General features: G+C 40.0%; 2 protein-coding genes across 4 annotated transcripts; both read left to right on the top strand.

Annotated features, from left to right (window-relative positions):
• The first annotated feature begins 618 nt into the window (after positions 1 to 618).
• LOC114147426 (serine/arginine-rich splicing factor 6-like) lies at positions 619 to 4,784 on the top strand. The gene is made up of 6 exons (XM_028021881.1): positions 619 to 828; positions 1,206 to 1,366; positions 2,925 to 3,055; positions 3,155 to 3,357; positions 3,483 to 3,554; positions 3,661 to 4,784. Exons 1-6 carry the CDS (start codon positions 722 to 724, stop codon positions 4,130 to 4,132), a joined length of 1,146 nt encoding a protein of 381 aa, XP_027877682.1. The 5' UTR covers positions 619 to 721; the 3' UTR covers positions 4,133 to 4,784.
• A 587-nt stretch (positions 4,785 to 5,371) lies between these two features.
• Positions 5,372 to 21,061, top strand: l3mbtl1 (L3MBTL histone methyl-lysine binding protein 1). Of its 3 annotated transcripts, none has more exons than XM_028021880.1 (22): positions 5,372 to 5,475; positions 6,903 to 7,100; positions 7,679 to 7,863; positions 8,149 to 8,275; positions 9,335 to 9,506; positions 9,798 to 9,936; positions 10,094 to 10,142; positions 10,429 to 10,517; positions 11,818 to 11,922; positions 12,088 to 12,226; positions 12,746 to 12,837; positions 13,141 to 13,292; positions 14,439 to 14,515; positions 14,879 to 14,964; positions 15,065 to 15,175; positions 15,332 to 15,473; positions 16,611 to 16,713; positions 17,113 to 17,301; positions 17,387 to 17,436; positions 19,074 to 19,231; positions 19,323 to 19,385; positions 19,487 to 21,061. In XM_028021880.1, the coding sequence occupies exons 2-22, from the start codon at positions 6,953 to 6,955 to the stop codon at positions 19,619 to 19,621; spliced, it is 2,511 nt and encodes an 836-aa protein (XP_027877681.1). In that variant the 5' UTR covers positions 5,372 to 5,475; positions 6,903 to 6,952; the 3' UTR covers positions 19,622 to 21,061. The 3 variants fall into 3 exon arrangements, with proteins under 3 accessions (XP_027877681.1, XP_027877679.1, XP_027877680.1); XM_028021878.1 differs by having other exon boundaries at positions 14,861 to 14,964; XM_028021879.1 differs by having other exon boundaries at positions 5,396 to 5,486; positions 14,861 to 14,964.
• The last annotated feature ends 404 nt before the right edge of the window (positions 21,062 to 21,465 follow it).

The raw sequence follows: 21,465 nt of genomic DNA, 5'->3' as shown, positions 1-21,465 counted from the left end.
TGCAAATCAAAAGAGGACAACTTACTTCTTTGGGGTAACATTTAACATATTGGCATTGGGGTGTGAATGACACCAACATAAAGACCACAAATCAATTCAGGAACAAGCCATTGCTTCAGTGTTTATAACACCTTATTCGAATTTTCTGTTATAAATTAACACTGTAACTGGGAGCAGGGAGAAAATTATGAATGCTGTAAGTCCAAAATGTGATCTGCCTTTATCTTCACCATTTTGTCAACACTTACATTTTGCGGTAATTACAACTGCAAGATTTTTGGGGATTTAAATCTTCTAACTTTGCACATAATAGGACTAACATTTCCTTCCGTTCTTAATAGATTTGTCAGAACAAAGCCTGAACAGCTGGCTTCAACTGTTGCTAGAGAATGTCAATTGAATTTAGGTCTCAACCTTGACTGTTTTGTTCTAACATCTCTAAAGTTTGGATATTCACTGCAAGGAACACATTTTAAAAACATTAAACGGTTTAAAATGAGAGAATCGCATACATTTCTACCAAATTCATCGGGAAAATATCTGGTCATTTATTTTGAAAATGCCATACAGGAAGTACCACAGTCTTTAGCTTCCCTCTAATTGGCTGGCTTTGGCCTCGAGCAAGACCGTCGTAACGGAGGTTGTGACAGAAGCAACTGAATCGACGCTAGGAGGTCTGAGGAACAGTCTAGAACAGAGTTGCCTGAAATAGCAAATAAACATGCCTCGAGTATACATCGGACGACTAAGTTATCACGTCCGCGAAAAGGACATTCAGCGGTTTTTCAGCGGATATGGAAAACTAATGGAAATCGACTTGAAAAATGGGTGAGTTTCGGCTGAATAGGCGAACGTTGCTCGTAGCTTTGGAACCGCTAATGTTGAACGACGTTAAGTGCAGGAAGTGCTAATGCTGTAACGCGAAATTTCTTTGTTTCAGTTGGTACATTTAGCTTCCTAAAAGGTTATGTGCTGATTTTGACCGAAAAGACATTGTTAAACTTAAGTTTATCAACTGATTTGAGACTCCGTGTAGCAAATGTCGCATGGCCAACATGGCGGCTTTGTATTTTCTACATTGGAGAGCTAGCGTGGGCCTTGGTAGCCGAGCTAGCCGCTTGATGTTGGTCGTGTGTTTTTGAATTGCTCTTATTTGATGGAGAGTTGTTCTCTGGCCTAACGTTGAACTGCATTCTTTCCTGCAGCTATGGATTCGTGGAGTTTGAAGACAACCGGGATGCCGACGATGCCGTGTATGAGCTGAACGGAAAGGATTTGTGCGGAGAACGGGTGATCGTTGAGCATGCCCGGGGCCCACGGCGAGACCGAGATAGCTACGGTGGGGGTTACTGGGGCGGAGGGCGCAGTAAGTGCCATCTGTTACATCATATTCTCTTTCCCCCTTCCCTTCAGGGTGAGGTTCCAGTGTAGCGTACGAAGAGAACAGTTTTTAGCAATAGATCAATCAAATTTGTTGAACATTTGTTGTCTGGTTGACTCGTATTTGTTAATTTTATGTTTTCTCCCAGGTAAATAATTTTGACTGAGAGCCCTGGGATACACGCATTTCGTGCATGCTTCTCTGAAAAAATTATCTAGAACTTTTTGTAGTTTTTAGATTTAGTTTCTTCACGTATGTAAGCAGTAGTTTGACTAAAGGAAGTACTTTGTTTTCCCAAACTCATCTGTGGTCATATTACAGTTTTCTTTGGCTTTTTTTATTTATTATTTTTTTATTTAGGTCAAATCCCACCCTACTCTAAAGTTGTTTTCAGTTCCATTAATAGTCGCTGACCTGTGAGTTTTTGCTTCCCCTAATCATGGGCCGCCCTGCGTTAAACAGCGGCTCCTTGATGGGAACGAGCAAATAACTGCAGGTCAGGGTGTATGGTGATCCATAGTGCTCTTCATAGTGTAAACTGAATCCATTTTGTAAGTTAAAATTCTTTCTAATATTTCTTTGACTCATTTACTTCATATTTACATTATTTGAACCAATATAGCAAGTGTACATTGTGCTTGGAGGTTAGGACTTAACTAACACTTTTTCGTTAATTTGTGTATTTGCTAACTTTGGCATTTCTCTATATTTTTCTATATATTAAACATTAACAAAAGTCCTTGATGTTTCAATTTGAAAGAGTCCAGCTGCGGGCTGAGGCTGAGAGTCCATTGAGGCTAAAGATGACTGGCTAAGATGACTGCCTGTCCCGTTTGGCCTTGGCTTTCACCTTACAATGTGTGTGTGACCTTTGCCCCCTTGATCCTTGGCTGACCTAACCGGAAGCCATGATGACAGCAGCCTTTTGCCAATAGACCAGGGGTGATGGTGAGGATTGCCATTGGTTTCTATGTTGACCGCAAACATGACTGGATCGGCTGTAGTTGAACAACTTACAATCTAAAGAAAATATGTAAGTGCAAAACTGGGAAGAAGGGTGCACCAGACTAGCATCTGGTAAGGTACCAGTTTGAAATGCTTAGAAAAGTCATTGTATCATTTAGACTCAATTGAATTCACCAGCCTCCTTGACTAAACACCATGTGGATGCCTCCTCTCTTTTTGTTACAGGGTTCAGATGGTCTGAAAGAACATCACTGTCCAGCCAAAGCATTTTTATAAGATATACACTTTAGTTAAAAGCCTTTGCTTTGCTGGTACTAGAATCAGTGGTGTTCTTTGCAGCAGCAAGCATCTTTATAATCTGAATGCTACAGACTTTTAAAGAGTCTTTGCAGTGGCTGTTAAAATCTCTTATCTGAAGCTCTGTGAAGGAGATAGGGATCTGAGGGACTCCTATTTGAATATATTCCCCAGTTTGATCTGGCCTGTTTTCAATCGGTAGTCCAGACCAGTAGTTTTCTTGACCGTATCACTTTTAGTTTGTTCTAAAGCATGTTTGTGTGTGCTGTCGTCTCTAAAGGTAGTGGTTACAGCAGCAGCAGCAGCAGCAGGAGCCGCTCTGGAAGGGACAAGTATGGCCCTCCAGTCCGTACAGAGTACCGCCTCATTGTGGAAAACCTGTCAAGCCGCTGCAGCTGGCAAGACCTCAAGGTAAGTCTTTTTTTTTTTTTTCCTTCTCTCATTTACTTCGTCAAGCGTTGAATGCTGAAACTGTGAGCACATCGTTACATTTGTCTCTTTCTCGTGAAGGACTTCATGCGTCAGGCAGGCGAGGTGACGTATGCCGACGCCCACAAGGAGCGGACCAACGAAGGGGTGATAGAGTTCCGGACTCACTCTGACATGAAACGGGCCATGGACAAGTTAGACGGCACAGACATCAATGGGCGAAAGATTCGATTGGTGGAGGACAGACCTCGTAAACGAAGGTCTTACTCTGGCAGCCGCTCCAGGTGGGATTACTCGTGGATTTCAAAAAAATTAAATTTTTTTCTCTGGAAAACAAGCTTCTGATTTAAAATAAATAAGTAAACTTCACTTGAGATGTCATGTGTTTTGATTTCTTGTCTGTCGTCAGATCTCGAAGTCACCGCCGCTCCCGCAGCAGAAGCCACAGGAGCTCAAGGAGTCACTCCAGATCTCACTCGAGGTAAGTTCACATTGAAATGTTTTGAGTCAGCTGTAAGAGTTTTTGTTTTTGTCAATCTGAGCAAATCTACAAAACTTCACCAAAATGATTTCTTTCTCCCCATTAGGTCTCGTTCCCGTAGCGACAAGAGAAGGCATCATTCTCGCTCGAGGTCTGAGAGAAAGTCTCGTTCCAAGTCGGGAGAACGGAAATCGCGCTCTCGCACCAACAGATCTCGTTCTGGATCCCATAAGTCCAAATCTCGCTCGCGCTCACAGAAATCTCGTTCCCGTTCAGCCGACCGGAAATCAAAGTCCCGCTCTAAGAGCCGTTCTAAGGTCAAGTCGGAGCGGGATTCTCGTAGCAGATCCAAGGAGATGGATGTTGGTGCTGGTGAAGACAACAACAAGAAGTCCCGCAGCCGTTCAGCTTCCCCTGTAGAGAACGGTAAAGAGGAGCGCACTGCCAAATCAGCGTCCCGCTCCCCGTCCCCACAAGAAGACGAACGCCGATCTAAATCCAGAGAGAAGCGTTCAGCGTCCCGCTCAGTCTCCCGCTCAAGGTCTCGTTCACGATCTAGATCAGCCTCTCAAGATTAGATGTGGAAAACATTTTCCCCTTCCTCCTTTTTTTTTTTTCTTTTTTGAGTTTTATTATAATACTGTACATAGCGAGCAGTGTCACAGGCTTCTGCTTCCTTACCTTTTCTCTTCAGAGTGTGCTGTTTTGACATGCCATCAATAAATGCACATTGTCAAGGCTGTTTTTTGGAAACTTGCCTATGTAAAAGATTTCTGATCCTAAGTTTTGAGTAGTCTTCCGCTTGAGACTCATTTTCTAGCCCACAGAATAATATTTTTTTTTATTATTATTTTAAGACTGTTTTCAATAAAATCTTTTCTGGCTTTATACGAACAACGTTTAATATTCTTTGGTCACTGTTACCAGTAAATTTGCTTGTGGCACACTGTGTACAATTTACCATCATTCTTACTTTCCCGGATTATATAAATAATTTTTTATGTTCAAGTTTTATGAAGTGCACAGTTATGAGTGAATTGTTGGTTGCTGATACAGTTTTTGCTCTGATGGGCCTTTTCATTTCTGTTTTTTTTGTGGGAGGACACAAGAGCGTGTACCATTAAACTTCATAATTGCATTGTGAAAAGTTTGTTGTACTTTTGAACATCTTGCGTTGTAGTTATGGTAGTTGGTTATCCTTTTCTTAATAAAATTGTTCATAAGCTCTGCTAGGGTGTATTTTTTTTCTCTAAATTCTTAGAAATATTGAGGCAATGGTTAAATTGAGTGAGGGTAGACAATGCTGATATACTTTCCTGACAATAGCTGCTCTGGGTACTGCCCTTTTCATTTTATTTTCCACGCTTGTTCCTTTCTTTGCCCTGGTTTGAGGTGTGATGCTCCTACAGGAGTTCTTCAGGTTAAAACAATTGAATTCGGATATTATGCATTTCTGTTGGTGTCGGAAATGACGAGCTGAATTCAGCATCGTAATTTTGTCCCAACAGTTTATCTTTCCCCTCAATGACTAAATAGAAATGTTTTTTTTTTTTAATTGTATGTTCAATTAAAGATCTTAAAAAGAACACGTGACGTGCTTTATTGGGGGGGAAAAAAAGAATTGACTGCAGTATTGACGTGACCTATATCGTGCTAATTATATAAGTGGTCTGTCTTGAAAGTGGCTCTGGCTGTGAAAATATCCTGTTCTATGATCAAATGTCTATTTAAAAATGATAGACTATCCAGACTGGTAAGCAGTTTACTTGATAAACCCGAATATGTTCACTGAAGTGTTAAAAATGGAGAGCTTGCTAAAGAAGTCCTTCTGTCGTTAGGAAAATAAATAAGCGATCAGCTACTGTGTTGTAGCTGCGCGCATGCGCAAATTGAGCCCCGGAGCCGCAGGAAAGCAGCGCTGGTAAGCCAAATGTCAGTTTCCTAAATGTTGCCAACGCCTTTACTTTCACATTTATAACTATTTTAAAGCGGACAAGGAAATACTATTCACCTCGCCTCACAAGAAAAGGCTCCGGTTTGTGTGCTTGCTTGCTTTATTTTTAAAATGTCCATTAGGTACATCCTTTTTTTTTACGGTGTGGATGTATTCAACCAGAAGCCTTTTCGATATAAGAGGGGGGGAAACAATTATCTGATTAATTATGGCTGAAGACTTAATCTTTAAAATAATAAAACTAGGCTGCTGCATTTTTGTTACTACGGTGTCCGACATGCTTAACGTTGTATGGGTAAGATAATACTAATTCATTAAAGATGCTTATGGCGAAATTGGTAGGTTCTTTTTTTGTATACAATTGTGGGTTTTAAAGGACTTAGTGTTTTGGTTTTCCACAATTTTTTGGTTTGTGGATTTCAGAACCTCCGCCATTTTAACTGAAATGCTGTATTTTTGTGTATGTGTGTGTGTGAACTTGAAAGCTTGCGCGTAAATATTGGCGTGTCACCATTGTTGCCTTATTTTATTGGATGTAATGGATGGTTGTTTGGAAGTCATTATGGTCGTGGCTGTTTTGTAGTTTTATGAAAGTAAATTCAGCGTTCCTCTAGGACTGACTATGTTATATTTTTATTATTATTATTATTATTGAACCGTTATTTCTGGGTTCATTTTTATTTTTTAATAAATGTTGCTTCTGTGAACAGGCTACCATTCAAAGACAGTTTTGGCATCAAATCTGTCACAGTCTGCAACATGGATTAAGGTCAACAAATCCTTAAAAAGTAAAACAGGGAACAAAAATGATAGATTTTCTTTTGGCTAAACATGATATTCCATAACAATACTCCTTGACCTTTTTAAAAGTTTGACAAAGACCCAACATAAAGTAGTGGATAATTTGGGAAGTATAAGGAAAAATGATCACTAAGGCATGTTTCACATAAATCTAAAAAGTGTGGCATGCATTTGAATGCAGCCCTTTTTTGCTCTGATGCCCCTAAATGCAATCCAGTGAAGCCAACTCACTTCAGAAGTCACCTAGTTGTGTGTAATGAGACAGATTTGCTCTGCGAAGTTTTTTTGAGGTTTGTTTGAGAACACTAGGGGACAAACAACATCGCAAGAACCAAAGAACAAAGTTAATTGATCAGTGATATGGTTAGGTAAAATTATTACCCTACAGTTCAATCCATTACCACAAAGGACTTGGAATCTGATTCTCAGAGACTTCCAGCCGGACTGAACCGTTGGAAACCTGAGTGCTTTGAAACTTTTTCATAATAATAATAATAATAATAATAATAAAAATTTGCAAGTCATTATAAACCTCTTAGTCTTTTAACACATTTTTTGTTTTGCTTGTTTTGTTTTGTTTATTGGCTTTCCAGCGGTCCAACACAGGAAACAGGGAGCCACCAATACAAGTGGCAAAGTAAACATGGACACTCAATCCAAAGAAGCTGACGGCACAAGTACTGACCCGTCGCCCTCCCCTGCCGGCGAGACCATCCTCATCTGCGACAATGTCGCCAAGAAAGCACGAGCCATGCCCCACGCCACCACCACCACAGCTCTCCTCTTGCCAGGTATAGTGATACGTCAATGAGCTGCAGTTAGTGTTTTAGTTCATCTAACTCATGCTGCTGGGTTGTTAAAGAAGCACAACAGCCATTTTATGGAAAATGTTAAAGGAAAACGCAGCGTTAGCCGCCACCCGCACTTCCTTCAGTTTGTGAAAAGTTCTTGAAACGAACACTATTGCACTATTAGACCACTATTACTGTTGTTACTGAAATATATGAAATAAAATTAAAGTGGACGCAATTGGATTTAAATTATACCTGTTTGTGATGTAAAATGAACAGAGTTTTATTTTTGTTTTCACATGGCGATGGAAAACTGAGATGAACGGAAAAATTAATCTTCAGGGAAGAAGATTGCATTTTGAGAATAATTGATAGAGGTCTTGATATTGTGCTCTGTAAGTTGAGTTTACATGGTTGCGCTCCACGTTCTGTAAATTTACATTTAGGTCACATGACGCAATTATCTCCATTTTAGCTAATAGCGATATCCTTTCTCTGACATGACGTCAAGCGGTTACTTTCGTTGATCGCAGTAAGAAACGACGCACTTACAGGGATGCATGTTGTGTTTTCTGCAGCTCCTCCTGGTCACCAGAAAGTGGAACTCACTCAAGCCCTCGCTGTGGCAAACCCAGGTAAAGGCAGCAGACCAAATGAGATAGCTGCTCCCACCCTGACAGCACAGGTTGGGGGGGCTTGTAGCATCGTCCATGTCCTCGAGTGGAAGGAGGGGATGGCCATTCTGCCCAGTAGCAACCTCAAGGTGAGATCCTGTTTCTGATCTGATGCTTTGAAGTGTTCAGGGCACAGAGAAACAGAAACAGAAGGACCGGTGCATGTTAGCTTTTAGGGAGTTATGTTAATAAAAGCAGGTTCTTCTACATGTTTAGTTAGTTGCTTTTCTACATAATGCGATTCATCGAATCTTTTTGTGGAGCAGAAAGAGCCAGAATTATATCAGAAATAGTTTTACGCATCCTGTGACTGCGTCAGAGGCCAAAAGTCGGACTCATTTTCACAAACGGTCCCTCTTCTGTGCACACTGCAGTTCTGTGTGAGTGATGTAGGCACGCTGAGCACGCTGATAACCCCAGGGACCACCAGCGGCCCCACTGACCCAGCAGCGGGGACTGCTGGACGATCCATCGAGGCAGAAAGCCCTCCGGACAAACCAGGTAGAGTCACCAAACCACTGGAAACAAAGACAAAATACAGCATTTTAATGAAAATGTTTCACTTTTTACACCGTATAAAAATACAAATGTACCAGATATTACAACCAGGATTTAAATTGGGATGTATTTATATTTATAGGAAGGATGGAACAGTAAATATTTGGCTGTGCCAACAATAATGGAAACTCTTTATTGTGTTAGACTAATCCAGAGTGCGAACTCAGCCAGGCAAAATGACATAAATGCTCAAAAAGATATTTTACAATTTCGCAGACCATTAAAAGGCCTGTAATGCATGAAGAATAATCTAGTTGAAATTTATTCAGTTTATGAAATAAAGTTTTCATTGGTGTAAATATCAAAAATACCAGGGGAATTGTTCACTTTTTTATATTTTTACAAATGCATTACAGCTTTCACAGATCATAAACGTAGTTTAACCTGTGTTGGATATTCCAGCTGGAGGTAAGCCCAGTCTAGGCATTTTACATTTGAACTGAATTTGGTAAATATTGTCTAAATGCTTATAAAGCAATAAAATAGCCATTTAGTGATTCGTCCAGCTGGTTGCTGTGAACAGGATGCTGCCTCAGCATTATTGTTAAAACTAGCTGATTGAACCATAAAACTGAATAGATTTCATGTTGCTTATATTTGAGTAATTTTATTTTTTAGTGCTTCTAAAGATAGTTCTGACTGGTGTCTGGAGCCAAACAGCAGAAAATGAGCTGCAAAATAATTTAAATATGAGCTTATGTCACTGAACCAAGCAGCATTAAATACTGTTCCGTAATGCTAAGTGTATTTCATTTTGCTGCCGGTTACACCGGTTACACTGAAACGCTGCTATTTCCTGTATACGTATAATATTTTCTCCATTCAGTGATCCTACCGTGTGCGCACTGAATGAAGCGCAGATGAGCAACAATTACACGAGCTGCAGCAGAGCTCCTGTGGAGAAGTCAAGAGGCTGCAGCTGCATGTCCACAACGTCGTTCGGCAATAACAAGACAAATGCGGTTTTCCGTGAACTGGATATGAATCTTTAATTCCTCTCAGCCCCAGAAGTGTCTGTCCCTGTCGGTACCGTGAGAGCCGCTGCCGCTGTGGAGCCAGAGAGGCTGGTTCCTGTCAAACCCGAGGCCCAGGTGGGGCCGGAGCAACAGAACCACGATCCAAGAGCACAAAGGAGCTACGCGGAGGAGCTCCGCAGGGACCCTGTCTCGGACAAGTATGCTTACAAAACAAGCTTTGAGATTTTTTCTTTTTTTTGTGCAAGCAAATTCAACGCAATTAATTCTGGTCACATGAATCAAATTCATATTTAATCAAATTTACTTCATTCTAACCCAGTTAAATCAGTTCTAATGAATTTTCTTCCAGTGTATCGCATTCGATTAATGAGTTCAGCATGTTTTAGTCAAATTTGAATTCAATACAAAACAGCGCAATTCATCGTGACTTCATCTCGTTTCCTGAAGGGAAGTTTGATTTTTTGCATCACATTTCTCACTTGCCTTAGGAGAAGTGTCAGCGTGGAGAAGGTGCCTGCAGGCGGGAGGGTCTCCTCTCTGAACCCAGACCACCTGAAACCCATGAGGAAGAGGAAGAGGAAGGAGTACTTGAGTCCGTCCGAGGAAGACTCTGACATGGAGGGAACGGTGGGACAGCAGTTCGCTCACTATTTACTCTTCATTTAGTGTGAAGCTTCCTGTGGGAATTTATAGGTTTTGGTTTCAAGATGTTCTTTCAGATAAAATATCTTTTTTTTCTGTAAGAGAATTTCTGTGTTTAATTCATTTCAAACATATTTTCTAGGATGAGAAGATGGATTATTCTAAAGCAGATGGTCGACTCATCAGAGGAGGTTATTGTTTCCTTTTCCCATTCTTGTGCTTGAAAATGCTGGATTTAAGTTTCAAATTTGCAAAATGACGTGATGAATAAAATAGCGGATAATAATTTGTTAATCTGGCGATTTACTCAAGATTTTTAGAGCCGACTCCTTCGCTTTTCCTGCCTTCTTCCATTCCAGTCAATATTTAATTATATCCATTATTCTTCTCTGTCTGTAGTTTCATTTTAGTCTTATAACAAAATCTTCAGATATGCATCTCATAAAGAAATACTCTGATTTATATTGTTTTGAGAAGGTGGAGACTGTAAAACTGAACAATGGACCTGGACTCAGTATCTGGAGGAAACCAAATCTGTTGCTGCTCCCAACAAGCTCTTCCATGAGGTATCCTTCCCTTTCTTTTTATAATTTGTAGCATAAATATAATATAGCAACTCATCCAAGAATAAGAGGAAATACAGGAAAAATATTTACCTTTTAGATGTATCTTACGTCATATTTCTGTGGAGTTTGAGGGGGTTTATTTTTAAAGAGAATTTGTTTGCATTTTGTGTTTTTAATCTGTTTTTAAATGTCCTGGTGTGGAGGGTGTGTGTAAATGTCTGTCCATATGTGTGTGTTTGGGCAAGGAAGATGCAGAGTTCTTACCCTGCAGCTGCTAAACAGCCAGCTGGCATGTAGATAGCATCTAATGTAATCCAATCTGATTCACTCTTTCCTGCAGTTCTCCAGCAGTCAGTTTTGTTTCTTTATTTCTTATGACTTTAATTGTATAGAAAAAAGTATAAGCTATTATTAAGTGCCACGAACTGTAACATTTATAGTTCTAAGTCACATTAAAATGCATATTAAAAAACAATGATGTTTAACTAAAACCCTCCAAAACAATCAACTTGAATAAACATAGTGTTCATAGTTAACGCTCCTTTAGAAACTGCCTCTGGTTTGATGTAAAGTTATGAACGTTGAGTTTTAGTTCTGCAGGTAAAGAACTTCTACATACATAGGAGTTTGAGGTCATCACTAAAGATAAATCAACAAAATGTCAGTGGGAATAAATGAAAAACATTTTCTGTTTTTTTTTTTTGTTTTTAGAAAACTAATAATCTTTTAACATTTTATGAGGCGGTCTGTGTCATTCCCTTTCAGAAATACATTTGTTGGTTGAATGAAAATCATATTAAAATATTAAATAAGAAGAACTTTAGTGTTAAATGTAAGAATTTGAAAAAGTTTGACATTTAAAATGTCAGAAGCTTGTAGAGACTTTTCTTTACTTCCTCCACTATCCCCTTCATTGTGTCTGATGGGAAGATAATTTAGTTCCTCTTTCAGCCGAGCGGCCGACAGCTTGGGAGAAATTTGACCTCTGAATCGTCTCTTATTTCAACCACTGGGAAACAGAAAGTCATAGATTTCTAATCCAAAGGTCCTAGAAAAATTAACTCACAATAATTAAAATGCGTTAGTTGCGGTTTTTTTAATGGGATTGTTCTGATTTTTCCCTCCTGCCGAAAAAAGGGGGCAGGTTGCATCTTTCTAAACTGTTCTGTGTGAGAAAAAAAAAAACATATTTAAAGGTTTCTATGCCATTTTCTCAGGGGAACCAACAATTTCGTCTTCATCGGTGTATCTTTTATCTGTGCTGAAGTGAGTGACGAGTTTGTTCTCGCCGTGCGTTCAGGCGCAGAGCGTCCCCACTGTGAAGAACGGCTTCAAGCAGGGAATGAAGCTGGAAGGCATCGACCCACAGCATCCTTCCATGTACTTCGTCCTGACCGTGGCTGAGGTGAGCCACACGTGCAATCATACAATCAGTCTGTCGCTCACAAAGACCAGAATGAGCAATGTTGATTGACAAATCGCGGCTCATTCACTGAGCGGTCAGAGGAGGATGGGGGTCAGGCGGCCTCCTCCGGGTTTTGCTGCTCTTAACGTGTGCGTCGCGCTGCAGGTGTGCGGTTACCGGCTGCGGCTCCATTTTGACGGTTACTCTGACTGCCACGACTTCTGGGTGAACGCCAACTCTCCCGACATCCACCCGGCAGGCTGGTGCGAGAGCACGGGAGAGCACAAGCTGCACACTCCAAAAGGTCAGAGGTCATGGCATCTGTAAACCTTACCAGTCCACCAAAAAGGGTCACAGAAATTTCACGACTCTTTTTATTTTGTTTCTTTTGTATTTTGACCAAATAATTCAGCTGTAAAAAAAAAGCGTTTTCTCATTTTTTCAAACATTTAGCCAAAATGTGCAGCCTTCTCTCAATATTTATTTATTTTTTCATATTGGAGCCATATTTGGGGTTTACTCAACTAATAAAAAAAATTAAAAAGTTAACCAGCTGAAATGAATACATAAGGAAATAGTTTTTTTTCCAGTAATTAAAGGCAGGGAATAAATATACTTTTGTGTGAGTGTTAGCAAAGTAGTAGCTGATATTTCTATGCAATTCCTTCATCTTAAATGTATAAAAATAAGGTTTTGAAGTAATTTGTATAAAGAAGCAGTGCCATGCTCCAGTGTAAGCAAATATAAAAACAGGATAATTACCTCTAAAGATTTGGAAACTGACGCTCCATGTGCCATCCCTGTCTCCCTGTTGTTTCTGCAGGTTGTAAGGAGGAGGAGTTCACGTGGACCAACTATCTGAGGATGACTAAAGCTCAAGTTGCGCCCAAAGAACTTTTTGCCAGTCCTGGGAGGGTAAGTGCCACTCCACAGTATGATTCATGCTGCGCATATGAGCTGCAAACACCAGGAGCTGACAGGTTCAGCGCCAGGAAACTGAATTCTGTTTTTGTTGTGCATTTTTTACTTGGATTAAGATATAGTTACTAAATGTTTGTGAAATTTAGAGAGATGGTGGTGCTTGAAATAAGAAAGAAATCTCTATATCAATTGCCTTTACTTTGCTGTTTTTATTTGTCTTAGTTAATCCCGACGTGTTTGTCTGTAAGTTGAACAACACTTACCGATACCTTCCTGTTCTTTGTGCTCGTTGCTCAGACGGATGTAAAGTGTGGTTTTGAGACAGGAATGAAGCTGGAAGCCGTCGACCGGATGAATCCCTCGCTCATCTGCGTGGCAACCGTCACAGACGTGGTCGACGACCGTTTTCTGGTTCATTTTGACAACTGGGATGACACGTACGACTACTGGTAAGCTCTTGGACTCTGCAGGTCATTTTGGCCTTTTTTGTATTCTCATTTGGTTCTTTTATATCTAAATTTTTCCTTTGAAGATTTTTTTTATTGCCGCTATTGGCTTTTTATTCATAAGCCAAAAAATTGTCTGGGGTTTTTCAGCTGTTTTAGAGTCATTTTGATGTGCTGAATCCAAAAATCACATTGTTTGTTCTCAATCAGGTCGACTTTCTGAACTATGGATGCAACATGAGCATCAGAATGCATGACTTGTTCTCACACATTAATCGGTTTCCTGAGAATCTGGGATCAATGATTGATGATCAGTCAGGACATAAAAGAGACGGAGAATTTTGCACAATGAAGACGTAATTTTCAATTCACACATACTTATCCTTATCAGTGTTTACTATTCAGTTTACAGAAATCCAAGTTTGCAACATTTAATTAACACACTCTTTTTTTCTCCTAAAGCCTTTTCTGGATGAGAAATATTAACGGAAATGAACTGATTATGTCACAAAAATGTAATCAACTTAGTCAGAGGATCGGGTTTCTCTAAATCAAATTAGAATAAAAACTTGACCTGATTGAGAAAGATGGATGTAACTATTTTGATTCAGCGGTGCAAAATAGTCCTAATTCAGTTAAAAAAAATAGACAACTTCCAAAAAATATTTTTTGTAACTCGGTGCAATCAGAAAGGGAGTGGGCAGAGAGAGTAGAAAAGACATGCAGCAAAAGGTCCAAAGGGCCTCATGCTATCCCATATCTGACATTTTTTAAATTTTCAATATTGACAGTTTGTACCATGCATGAATTCATACCCACCAGGTGATGCTTCATCAACTGATTAGTGAAACCTGTTTGGTTTGTTTATAAGGAAATATGGTGACAAATGACCGTCCACTTATAGATTTCTTTACTCATTTCTATGGGTTGTAGAAATACAACCAAAAAATAAACATATACATCATATTTTAGATACTTTGGTAAGAATTGGTTCATTTAAGGGCATGAAATAACCACCAGAATCTTCAACACACAGAATACATGGACTGCCAGTGAATAATTGTTTAAAGTACAATTTCTTGTCTTACACTAGCAACTCATTTTTGTTTTTTTCTGCACTTCAGTTCATTCTGATTTTAACCTGTGCAGGTGTGATGCCAGCAGCCCGTACATCCATCCTGTTGGTTGGTGCCAGGAGAGGAACCTTCCACTAACGCCGCCCCAAGGTGACCAGCACAATATTACCAGTAATAATTACATCTATAACTAATTTCAAATACCCAAAATAACCACAATTAACCATCCTTCATGTTCTTTGCCATTTTTTTGTTCACCTTTTACTTTCATAAATGAAGCACCTGATCTGATTTCTGAAAATGTGGTTTAAATCCGTTTTACATCTAGACATTATTTTCTTATGTTTTTTTGTTTTTTTTCCCCCTGTATGCTCTAAGAAGTTCTAGTTGAAATATCAAAAGGTCTTAATATGAATTTTGGACATGCTTTGTTCACAATTGTTGAACAGTTGTTGTTGACAGGAAGTAAAAAGTACATATTCACACCATAAAAAGTGTTTTCTGCTGCACCAGATTATCCCGATCCCGGACAGTTTTCCTGGTCTCGGTACCTGGAGGAGACCGGCTCCAAGGCTGTGGCTGCCGACGCCTTTAGAGTGGTGAGAATATAAAGAAAAGCAACAACTGTTTTTCTTTTTTTTCTTTTCTATTTTTTAGAATACGTTTGACATGTTTGCTATAAGTTTACTCGTTTTGCAGAGGCCGCCTCACAGCTTCCAGCCTCAGATGAAACTGGAGGCCGTGGACAAGAGAAGTCCTGGTCTGATCAGAGTGGCGACAGTGGAAGAAGTGGAGACTCATCGCATTAAGGTAGCACTCTTCATCTGAGTAGCGCACCTCTGTGATTTTATAAAACCCTGATTGATCTACTTGACATCACATTTTGCAGTGGATGTTTCAGGCTCAGCCGTGTTCATTTTGAATGTTTGTCTCATGGCTTCACTTCGTTTGTTTCTCCTTTCCCAGGTGCATTATGATGGTTGGAGTCACATCTATGACGAGTGGATGGACTCAGATCACCCAGACATCCACCCAGCAGGGTGGTGCGAAGCGACTGGCCACCCTCTGAAAGTTCCTCCTCGGGACGCTAAAAGTCAGCAGCCGCATGGTAACAACAAGAACTTATGACTCTGTGTTGCTTCGAAAGCATGTTCGTTTCTATCTAGTACTGTATCCTTCCAGATTTCTCCCCTTTTCACGTTTTTTGTCTCTAAAATGGCTATTTGAGGGAATTAGGTAAAGATAATCTGGATAAATACAAAAAGTATATCTCAAATAATGACTACATTTATTAAGAGAAATAGTGTCCCAAACCACTCCTCCTTTTTAAGTCTTGATGTAACTGTGATAAATTCACCACGTATATTTGATTTGGTTTCAAATCAAAAGTTTGATTACAGCCAGACTTGTAAAAGGAAGATGCAACTTAAAAATAACCTGTCTGACAAGATGAAGCAGACCAAAACATCTCAAAAGCAACACATAAGGTCTCAGTCGGGGATGAGAAACAAAGGAATTTAGATTGTCATTTTGTGAAGTGTTACAAAGCCGTTTCTAAGGCTCAGGGTCTCCAGTGAACTATAGTGAGAGCTGTACATAGAAAACATATGGAACAGTTAGTGAAAATCTAACTACAGCATTTTAGACAAAGGGACCTGTTGAAGACAGTTTAACACGGTGATGACAGTATGATGGTTTGGAGTTGCCTTCTTGCATTGTTTGCTGGAACTGAAACTTTGAAGCATAAAACCCCGAAGCAGAAAGTTCAGCTATTGGTTCATGATCTTAAAGGTCCAGTGAGATTTGGTTATGCAGCAGGGTAGTTATCCAAACCACATCTGCAAGACTGACTTAGATGCATTACTGTGAACTAAGAAGGTCATCCGGAGTCCTGCGACGTGGGTGAATTAAACCAAATCTGGAAAACAGAGTGGGCCAAAACTCCTCCTCAGTGATGTAAATACCTTATTGCGAGGTCTCATACATATTTGTCACCAGTTAGTATATTTAGATTTACGTTTTCATATGTAAAAACTGCATTTTCTTTTCACCCAGCTTCTATTTTTAGAATATTAAATTGATGACCTGAAACATTTTCAAGTTAAAAAAAAAGGCAAAGACAGAAGAACTCTTCAGTGATACAAATTGATCTTTACAGGACTGGGCCACATTCAGGATTTAGGATAATACCACGTTTGTTCACTGTTTATGTGGTTATTCACCATGTTTTTTTGTAAACATTTAGGTGTGAGAGAGCCTCCTGCTATGGGTCAGAACACCTACCCCACCACGGTCCCTTGCAAACCCATCAGCCACCCCAGAACCAACAAGTATAGTTTCCACAACAGGTCAGAAATGAGCTAACCTGCTCATCTAGTGATATAAAAAACTGCACATTTTTAAACACTTTTTGCTTTGAGCTGAAGCATAATAACACATCACTGAAAAAAAAAGAATCTGGAGCAAATTGTTGAGCTGATAAATGTAAGAATTGATCTGTTTGAATGCTACCAATTAAAATTGAAACGTAAATATATTTATTATATCTATAGCTGTCACTGGAACCATTTCTTTCTATTCTAAAATCTAAAAAATGTCAACATCTGAAAAATTGATTCATAACCAAACATTAAGTGTCTAGATGTGGAAACTGAAATGATAAAAAAAAAAAAAAAAGTAAATTATGTAGCAAGTCCTTTTACTTCTCTGGATGCAGATTTTCATTTGGGGCTCTGTCTTTGAAACAGGAAGTGCCCAACCCCGGGTTGTGATGGTTCAGGTCATGTGACCGGTCGGTTCACGGCCCATCACTGCATATCCGGCTGCCCGTTGGCCGAGCGCAACCAGGGAAGGCTGAAGGCCGACCTGTCGGACTCCGAGTGCAAGAGAAACCTCTTCATCAGCCAGAGGACTAAGAAAACTCATTACCGTGGCAGGTAGAAACCCGTACGCATAAATATGTGTGCTTCTAATGACTGGAAGTTTTATTCAAGTGTCACAAAGATATTTTCTTGTTTTAAGGATTGGCCGTCCGCCCAAATACAGAAAGAACCAACAGAGGGACTACCAGAGTAAGGTTTTGTCTGTTGTTATTTCCACATTTAAGCAGTATAAGCATTCATTGGACAGATGTCTCTAAAACTGAATTAATTAGACACCAGAACAGGGGACATTTTTGGGGGGATAAACCAAAGGCAGCATTCTAGGTCATCAACCTCCTGCCAACTGTGAAGCACGGCGGTGGAAGTGTGATATTTTGGGGAATCTTTGATGCAGCAGGAACTAACTCAGCATCATAGAACGCACCAAACACCCAGAGAGTCCCAGAGGAAAATGTGAGAACGCCTGTAAAGAAACATGACAATGACGTAGAACATACTAGGAAATCCACAAAGACTGGCTTAGAAATAAGTAATGGAAAATCCTGGGTATAGTCAAAGCCCTGATCTTCATCTCACTGAGATGGTGTGGGGTGAATTGAAACAATCTGTACATGTTAAGAAACTCCTCCTCAAACATCTCGCAGCTGAAAGGAAAACCTTCCTCACACTGATGTCAAAGACTGGTGAGTGGCTACAAGAAGTTACTTTAACTAAAACGAGTAACAGTGGTGGGGTGTCCTAACTTTGTTCTCATCAAGAAACTACAATTTTGTTGATCTTTTATTAAAGTTAACCCAAGTCAGTTTTTGTTTTTAATAGTCATTAAATCACATTAAGTTCCAGAGATACATAAATTAAGATTAGACAGCGACATGTGAACATTTGAACTCAATATATTAAATTGGGTTTTCTCATTTGTTCACCTGGCTGTGTTAAGTTGCACAAAATTTGAGACCAAACTTCAGCTTTAGGAGAAAACAAACACAGCGTTAATTAACATTTGCAACTGGAGAAAACACACAAAGCTCACATCTCAGTGAGAATCGGATGAGTTCTGACTTGGGGCTGAACGTCCCCTCATCTACATAGGATACATCACACATTACGTAGCCACACCCCCTGGCTCAAGTGTCAGGCAAAAATCTATAAGTTACTTATCTGTAAGTTTCAGTTGAGCAGGGTTGCAGACACATTCACAGCTCAACTTTGGACATATTTTCTGTGCTTCTTGTGGATAAGACACCCTTTTAGGTTTATCTAACGAAACGTAATAGATAACTTCTACTTTCTTTCTGTGTTCAAACATGTGTTTCTCCAAAAAGGCCTCTCTGCAGATGGCTGAACAGATACTAGTAACTGAACTTCTACAAATTAGGCTTGTCACCTTAGCCATGTCTAACATCTCTAACCGCTGAACACCCTGTTCTTCACTTATTTGCAGAGGGTCAGAAGAGCAAATGTTCTGCTGAGCTGCAACTGAGTGCAAACTTTTAATAAAAACATCATAAAGTGTACATTCAAAGTAATTAAACATTGTTAATTAATTTTTCCTTCACAGCTGCATTTGGTTATTTAATATCTATGCATTTGCATATAGACTGCATAGCAAATGAGGTATTTTAAAAAGCTTAAATCATATAATAAATATTGACTTATAAGAAACAAAAATAATGACGAAGTGAGAATAGACCATTCAGATGTTAGTGCGGCAAACCCAAAGGGTTTATGTTTATTTTTAAAATCTTTAACCTTGTTCCTTTTGAGCCCTTTTTTACCCATGTAGGCTTGTTTTAGTCCTCAGTCCATTTCTTGTTCTTTTTGTCCAGACATGTCCGCAGAGGGAGTGTACCCGTCCCTGTTCATGTCGGCTCTGACCGGTCAGTCCGACCGGACTCTGTCTCTCTGCTGGGAGCAGCACTGTAAGCTGCTCCCGGGCGTTCAGGGCATCCATGCCAGCCAGGTGGCAGCATGGAGTGTCGATGAGGTCGGCAAACGTTACGGCTCACCTTTCTTTTCATGGAGTCATTACTGTCTCTGTTTTGATCGTTCGGAATGTCTTCGGTGGATCTCTGCAGGTCTTCAGGTTCGTCCAGAATTTGATTGGCTGTGAAGAACAGGCTCGTCTCTTCAAAGAGGAGGTACGACCACCAAATGATTATAAACAAAAAACAAAAAAACGCACCGATCTCTACTGTCAACAAACAAAACCTGTCATTAACCTCTGCCCGTGTTTCTCCAGATGATTGACGGGGAAGCTTTGCTGCTGCTCACCCAGACCGACATCGTGAAGATAATGAGCATCAAGCTGGGGCCAGCCCTCAAGATCTCCAACGCCATCCTCATGTTCAAAACCACAGACGAGGGGCTCAAGTGATATCACCTTCGCTCACCGGAGCGAGGCGTCGATCATCGTGTGCCAAATCCATTCTGTAGCAGGGTCAGAAAGGAACCCTGAATACGTTTTTCCATGTGTTTGGTGTCTTGTGCCCATCAGAGAGAGGGATGGGAAAAAGGGGGAGACTGGAGTAGATCGGATAGAAACAAAGCTGAGAAGGTTGGATAAATGGAGATCATTTGTACAGCTGATGGAGGAATCCTGAGATGTTTAAAAAAAAATGGTTGAAAAAGGTCGTTTTGCTACGTTTCTTTGGTCGGTTGTTGCCAAACACTAAGACATCTGCGTCACAGAGTTGTCGTCTGTAACGTGTTTGACTAAAACCTGAAGTCCGCACAGTTGTTCAAGCTGAACCTCAGTTTTGGCTATGAATGGAAAAAAAAAAAAAAGCTGAAGTGTTTTGATGGCAGTATTGTTAAGCCAGCACTAGAAAAAACAGTGACTTCCTGTACGAGAGATCAAATTCGACACAATAGCTGGGTTTAGCAGAGAGTATTGTAATCGAAACGTTTACGTGGAATCCAGATTTGAACAGAGGCGAGAAAAAGGGGGCGCGATTTAAAATAAAATACAACAACCCAGATAAAACACCTGAATTGTTACACTTGTATAAAAATGAAATATAAATGTATATAAGTGAAAGGGAAGGGAGAAGTGGACAGTCTAAAACGTGGGTAGAAAAAGTAAGAAGGAGGTGTTAATTGCAGTAAATGAGGCCGGATAGTGAGGACTCTGCGAGCTTCACATTTTGTGCAATAATAAATTCAAAGGGGTCTGCTTAGAAACAGATGCCTAGCTGTTGCTTGGTAACAGTATAAAAATAAGTAAACGCATACAAATAAGCTACTTTAGTCAGTCTGTTTCATGCACAGAAAAACTCAAGTATTACTTGTAATCAGAAGTTCAAGTTGTTTGTACTTAAATGTCTCCATTGAGAGTTAGAAAACAGCACAGGCTTTGACTTGTTGTCTCTACTTGGAAAAAAACAACAATCTGAACCTATTTTTTTCCTAATGGAAAAACGAAAAACAAATCCGCGTTTGAGCACAATTGCAAAATCTGGACGGTATAATAGCACCACAAGCCGTCACTAGAGAGTGCAAAAATCCACATTTAGCACTATAAACATATGTTTGGTTTACTTGTGGTTGGCACTCCGTTTAGAGTGCGCATATGTTTACATTTTGTGTCAGAGATTGGCTGAAACACTGTATGAGGTTGAAATTGTGTGAAAAGAGTTTTATGTTTTAAGGGCTTTCGGAATATCTGTTTGTCTCTCTGGTGGGATTTCTTTGTGTATGTGTGTGCGTGAGCGTGGGGGGGGCGTGTGTGTGTGTATGTGTGTGTGGGAGCAAATGAAGATAATCTTGAGTCACAGACGCCATTCAATACATACAAAATAATAAACATCCAACCCTATTTTGTCTAATCTCCTTTTCTTGTCTCGTTCGGAATAGCACTTCCTTTCAGAATACTATTGACTATAAACTGAGTTCGCGTGCATCATCTCCCCCTATTGGCCGTATTGTCGTCAACAGTTGGCTGTGGTTGGTGACAACTCCTTCCACGCCCTTTTGGTCTTCACCGCTTATCGTTTTGTTCCAGGACGGTGCTGATAAACCAGCCAGACCAAATGCTGTCTGCCGGCGGGCCAGGCGCTTCACGCAGGAAGAGGGCCAAACGAAAAGGCTCCCAGATAAATGCGTAGATTTTCGTCTTATAGAGTGTGACTTTATTTCATTGATTACCTTTTAAAAGTTATACCGCTTACAAGGCAAGAAACTGTTCTCCCTTCAAGTTATTATTTTTCAATTAGCAGATAT

The sequence above is a fragment of the Xiphophorus couchianus genome, chromosome 1 (genome assembly GCF_001444195.1).
Source record: "Xiphophorus couchianus chromosome 1, X_couchianus-1.0, whole genome shotgun sequence".
Taxonomy (NCBI): Eukaryota; Metazoa; Chordata; class Actinopteri; order Cyprinodontiformes; family Poeciliidae; genus Xiphophorus; species Xiphophorus couchianus.
Note: the sequence above shows the minus strand (reverse complement) of the source record. Positions and strands in the feature narration are given on the sequence as shown.

Excerpts from the sequence above, each read along its gene's own strand:
- LOC114147426 (XM_028021881.1), top strand. The coding sequence starts at position 722 with ATGCCTCGAGTATACATCGGACGACTAAGTTATCACGTCCGCGAAAAG. Across the intron at positions 1,367-2,924 it reads TTACTGGGGCGGAGGGCGCA|GTAGTGGTTACAGCAGCAGC; the intron begins GTAAGTGCCATC and ends TCGTCTCTAAAG. Across the intron at positions 3,056-3,154 it reads GCAGCTGGCAAGACCTCAAG|GACTTCATGCGTCAGGCAGG; the intron begins GTAAGTCTTTTT and ends TTTCTCGTGAAG.
- l3mbtl1 (XM_028021878.1), top strand. The coding sequence starts at position 6,953 with ATGGACACTCAATCCAAAGAAGCTGACGGCACAAGTACTGACCCGTCG. Across the intron at positions 9,937-10,093 it reads ACTCTGACATGGAGGGAACG|GATGAGAAGATGGATTATTC; the intron begins GTGGGACAGCAG and ends CATATTTTCTAG. Across the intron at positions 12,838-13,140 it reads TTTTTGCCAGTCCTGGGAGG|ACGGATGTAAAGTGTGGTTT; the intron begins GTAAGTGCCACT and ends CTCGTTGCTCAG.